This window comes from Otolemur garnettii, unplaced genomic scaffold (assembly GCF_000181295.1).
Source record: "Otolemur garnettii isolate 467f Iridium unplaced genomic scaffold, OtoGar3 scaffold00099, whole genome shotgun sequence".
In the NCBI taxonomy this organism is placed as follows: domain Eukaryota; kingdom Metazoa; phylum Chordata; class Mammalia; order Primates; family Galagidae; genus Otolemur; species Otolemur garnettii.
This window is the reverse complement of record NW_003852494.1, coordinates 3,607,294-3,613,039: the sequence shown is the minus strand read 5'-3', so window position 1 is coordinate 3,613,039 and position 5,746 is coordinate 3,607,294. Positions and strand designations below refer to the sequence as shown.

Genomic DNA, 5,746 nt, shown 5'->3' with positions numbered 1-5,746 from the left:
AGCTGTCATTGTTGTTTGGCAGGCCAGGGCTGGATTCCAACCCACCAGCTCAGGTGTATGTGGCTAGCACCTTAGGCGCTTGAGCCACAGGTGCTGAGCCTACTGCTCATTTTTTAAATAGCTTTTCTTTCTTTTCTTCTTTTAGATGGGGTCTTTTTCTGTTGCCCTGGCTAGAGTGAAGCGGTGTTATCATAGCTCACTATAACCTTATATTCCTGGGCTCAAGTGATCCTCCTGCCTCAGACTCTCAAGTAGTTGGGTGCTTACTACCTCACAGCTAATATTTAAAAAAAAATTTGTGGAGGCCAGCACATTCGCTCATGCCTGTCATCCTATCATTCTGGGAAGCTGAGGTAGGTAGATTGCCTGAGCTCAGGAGTTCAAGACCCACCTAAGCAAGAGGGAAACCCCATCTCTATTAAAAAATAGAAAAATTCGCCAGGTGCAGTGGCTCACATCTGTAATCCTAGCACTCTGGGAGGCCAAGGTAGGCAGATTGCTTGAGCTCAGAAGTTTGAGACCAGCTTGAGCAAAAGTAGGACCCCATCTCTAAAAAAAAATAGTTGAGTGTTGTGGTCCCAGCTACTTGGGAGGCTGAGGCAAGAGGATTGCTTGAGCTGAGGAATTTGAGGTTGCTATGAGCTATGGCACCATGGCACTCTACCAAGGGCAACAAAGTGAGACTCTGTCTCAGAAAAAAACAATACTGGCTAGGCATTGTGGTAGGTGGCTATAGTCCTAGCTTCTCAAGAGGCTGAGACAAGACGATTGCTTGAATCCAAGAGTTTGAGGTTGCTATGAGCTATGATGATGCCATGGCACTCTAGCCAGGGCAACAAAATGAGACTGTCTCAAAAAAAAAAAAAATAAATAAATAAATAAAAAATAAAAATTTTTTTTTGGGGGTGGAGAACGAATTATCTTCCTGTTTGGCTTCCCAAAGTGCTGGCATTATAGGTGTGAGCCACTATGTCCAACCAGCTTTTTTTGTTTTATAAATATAATATTTTTATTTCTTTGGTATTAGGCCTTTCTTTCAACTGTTCTTTAGTTTTAATCCAGTATTTCTTCTAAGTTAACTGTTTTGATTTGAAGTTTCATATTGAATACTGTTTTTCAAATGTTGGTTCTTTTACAGGCTAACATTTAAAAGTGAGGCAATAAAAAGCTATTGAAAGACTCTGGGTATGTGTACAGGACCTGATAGCCTTCACTTACAGATGATTATAGAGTGATGTGTCAGCCATTTTGTCAGGGGGACCTTTAGATAGCAATATGTAGAGGTCTTTTTCTCTGGAGTAGTTCAGTTTTCCCAGAGAAATGTTCCATTCTCTTGCCTGGGACCTACTAGCCAGGCTCTGGCGATTTGAAGACTTTTTCTTAGTCATTTCTCTTTCTTGCCTTTGTTTCCCTTCCTCACTTATTCTTGGGTTTCTCCTGTGTCTTCTCACCTGTCTCCTGAACAGTCCTTAGCAAAAAAGTAATATGCATTAATTCATAAAAGAACAATGCAAATAAATTTTAGTCAAAATAATTTAAAGGGCATTAATAGTAAATGATTTTGTCTTAGTTTTTATTTTGAAATAATTTCAAACTTATGGAAAACTTTCAAGATCAAGCTCAGGAATTGTCTTGTTCCCTTTATACACACTCACCAGTTCTGAGTTAACTTTTCTTTTTCATAACATTGGCATTTTTGATGGGTATAGTCATTTTGTAGACTGTCCCTCAGTTAATAGAATAATGTTTAATTTTGTGCTGTAATTCTTTGTTTTTCCTTGTAGCTATTAGAAGAATATGAGTCCCTTGGAAAAGAACATGGACGAGTAAAGGTAACGGGTGATTGTTTGTGTTCTAGATTTTACATGGGGGCAAACGCATTGGAGTAGGGATCAAGAGATCTTACCCTTCTTCCTCTGCCTCCTTTCTCCCTTTCTCCTCTTTCTCCACCCCTTGTAGCCATTTTCTGGTTTCTTTTTTTTTTGAGACAGAGTCTCATTATGTCGCTCTCAGTAGAGTGCCTTGGCGTCACAGCTCCCAGCAACCTCAAACTCTTAGGTTCAAGCACTTCTCTTGTCTCAGCCTCCCTTGTAGCTGGGATTACATGCCCCTGCCACAACACCAGTTATTTTGTTGTTGTTGTTTGTTTAGCAGGTTTTGAACCCACCAGTCCCGGTGCATGGTGGCTGGCCGGTGCACTAACCACTGATCTACAGGAGCGTAGCCCTTTCTGTTTTTTTATTTTATGAGACTGAGTCTCACTCTGTTGCCCTGGATGAAGTGCCTTGGCATCATAGCTCACAGCAACCTTAAACTCCTGGGCTCAAGCGATCCTCTTGTCTCAGCCTCCCGAGTAGCTGGGATTATAGACACTCACTACCATGCCTGGCTAGTTTTTCTATTTTTAGTAGAGATGGGATCTTGCTCTTGCTCAGGTTGGTCTTGAAATCCTGAGCTCAAGGGGATCCTCCTGCCTTGGCCTACCAGAGAGCTGGGACTACAAGTGTGAGTCACCACTCTGGGCCATTAGCTATCACCCTGGGTAGAGTGCCATGGCTTCACTGCTCACAGCAACTTCCAACTCCTGGGCTCAAGCAAGTGTTCTGCCTCCGCCTCCCAAGTAGCTGGGACCACAGATGCCCGCCACAATGCCCGGCTATTTTTTTTTGGTTGCAGCCATTATTGTTGTTTGGCGGGTCCAGGTTGGATTCTAACCCGCCACCTTAGGTGTATGTGGCTGGCGTCTTAGCCACTTGAGCCACAGGCGCTGAGCCAGTATGCTTATTTTCAAGTATCTGCCTTATGTATCTCACACATTTTATTAGATTCATTAATCAAATTTTATTGAATGATTATTCCATTTGAGAGGCAATTGTTTAGAAGAGTATAGGGTACCATATAGATGCAAATAATTGTTTAAATATAGTTTTAAATATCAAAGCAGTAGCTTTTTTTTTGTTTGTTTAAATAAACCGCTTTATTAGAAGTAGGTGTTGATGTTCCAAGTCAAATCCTTCCTATTGGAGCATTTGCCCCTTTAAGTTTTGGGCAGCTTTTTGGAGTGGGCTACTTTTTCTTTTCTTTTTTTTGCTGAGGCTGGGTTTGACCCGGCCAACTCCAGTATATGGGGCCGGTGGCCTACTCCTTGAGCCACAGGCGCTGCCCCAAAAGCAGTAGCTTTTTGTGGGATTGTTTATTGATTATGTTTGAATTCTTTGGGAAATGCATATTTAAGTTTCCTGAAGCACTACAATAATGCTATAAGCAGGGTTCAAGTATTTCTAGTGCATGAAGTGCAGGGCTGTGGTTATTTAATGTTAGTGAGAGGTCTGCATAGCTAGGCACCTGAAAGTTCTGAGGGTTCAGGAGCATATTACATCATTGAAAGTATGTCAGAACCTCTGTAAGGTGACCACCCAAGGAACTATAACAAACTGGTCAACACATGCAGGTAGTCAATATAAGGAGATAGGCCTACTGTACTGACATGTACATATGGCACATATCTGGTCTATGAAAATTAGGTTTACTGTATTTATTATTCTACTGAGTTTTTAGGCAAGTTTGTGATTAAAATATATTCATCTTAACACAGGATTGTTTCTAATTAAGCAAAGCATAATGGGCTACACCTACTGCACAGGAGACTTACACAGAGCTATATGTATAGTCCGGAGTTTTGCTTTTGTTTTCCTTGAAATTATCTGTACTGGCTCTCCAGCTGATGCCATACTGGTTGAGTAATTTGTAGCTTGGTGGTTTAGGCATAGATGAGTTTTATTTTATGCATTTTAAAATAAAAGTATTCATCTTAATGTTTGTCTTCCATTACGTAAAATTTTCCCTTGTTTTTATAGGATACATTAAATACAACAGAGAATAAATTGCTTGATGCACATACTCAGATTTCTGATTTGAAAAGGTAAAATCTTACTAATGGTCAAATACCTTTAATTGTACTTTTATGTGTATTGAAAATGATGGAAAAAAAGTTTTTCTTGAGGATTTTTAAGCAGTTTGAGAATTAGTTTTATCCTAATCTTTCCCTGGTGGAGAAGTATATTTGATTTTAACCAAACAAGATTCCTTTTAGTTTGTTTGTTTGTATTTTAAAGAGATAGGGTCTCACTATGTCATCCAAGCTAGCCATTAATTCCTGGCTTCAAGAAATCCTCTAGGGCAGTGCCTGTGGCTCAAAGGAGTAGGGCTCTGGCCCCATATACCAGAGGTAGTGAGTTCAAACCCAGCCCCGACCAAAAATTACCCCCCCCCAAAAAAAGAGAGAGATCCTCTAGCCTCAGCCTCCGCCTCCTGAGTATCTGGGACTACTAGAATACTACTGCATGTGCCTTTTAACAGGATCTTTAAGTGACTAGAATGTCTAGATAGTTGTGTGTCAGACATGTGCATTTCCCCAGACATGTATTTTCTCAATATAGATAAAATCTAAATGATATTTCACCATTGGAAAGAACTTTAAGAAATAGTCTAGTTCACTGAATTATTTTTGAGTTCCAGAAAGAAAATACTATGCCAGACCAGGCATGGTGGATCAGGCCTGTCATCCTAGCACTCTGTAAAGCTAAGGCAAGTGGATCCTTTGAGGTCAGGAGTTCGAGACCAGCCTGAGCAAGAGTGAGACCCCATCTCTACTAAGTATAGAAAAACTAGCCATGAGTCATGGCGGACACCTATAGTCACAGCTACTCAGGGAGACTGAGGCCAGGAGGACTGCTTGAGTTGAGGAGTTTGAGGTTGCTTCGAGCTGTGACACCACAGCACCCTACCTAGAGGGACAGAATGAGACTCTGTCTCAAAAAAAAAACAACAACAAAACAAAAACCAAGAAAACATAACACAAAATATAAGAGTAGAAGGAAGGAATGCTAGGATATCTGCAAAAGAGCTATTTGGCTAGAGTAGTTATTATCTGTTGGTAAACTTGAAAATAGGCTTTCATTCTGAACATGACAATCTATAGGTTGAGAATAGTTGGTGATATTTTAGCCTCTGCCTCTTTTAAAAATTAGGAAGTTTCTTATAATAGCTGTTTTTGAAAGTTCAGCTGCTTTCTCTTTTGAAAATGCTACTTATTAGACTTTGTATTCCTGAATGTATACATATTAGAATTAAACATGATAGAATGTAGGCTGGGCCTAGTGGCTCACACCTGTAATCCTAGCACTCTGGGAGACCGAGGTAGGTGGACTGAACTCTCAGGTTTGAGACCAGCCTGAGCCAGAGCGAGACCCCATCTCTAAAGATAGCCAGGCGTTGTGGTGGGTGCCTATAGTCCCAGCTACTAGGGAGGCTGAGGCAAGAGAATTGCTTGAGCCCAAAACTTTGAAGTTGCTGTCAGCTATGGCACTACAGTGCTCAACTGAGGGTGACAAAGTGAGACTCTTTCTCAAAAAAAAAAAAAAAAAAGATAGACTGTGATTTGGTACTTGAATTTTATTTTAACTTAAGTATATGTTTATTTGTATTTAAATTTATTTAAAATGTTTTTACATAAGTCTATTTGTTCACTTTTCCTTCAGTTTCAGTATATAAAACACTCTATTCCTTTGTAGATTTTAATGTTTTGTTTTTTTTTTTTCTTTTTTGCAGTTTTGGTTTGGGCCAGGCTTGAACCCGCCATACCTGGTATATGGGGCTGGCGCCCTATTCCTTAAGCCACAGCTGCCCCCCTGCTTTTCTGTTTTTCCAGATTTTGTTCAGCTTTTTAAAGTTTTTTTTTTTTTTT

General features: G+C 40.2%; 1 protein-coding gene across 1 annotated transcript in view; it reads left to right on the top strand.

Moving 5' to 3' along the window:
• MPHOSPH9 (M-phase phosphoprotein 9) overlaps nucleotides 1–5,746 on the top strand; it is a 54,459-nt gene that overhangs the window by 19,953 nt on the left and 28,760 nt on the right. Inside the window, exons 8-9 of the mRNA XM_023516832.1 lie at nucleotides 1,785–1,832; nucleotides 3,858–3,922. Of these exons, the coding sequence (XP_023372600.1) occupies nucleotides 1,785–1,832; nucleotides 3,858–3,922 (113 nt within the window). The remainder of the gene's footprint in view (nucleotides 1–1,784; nucleotides 1,833–3,857; nucleotides 3,923–5,746) is intronic.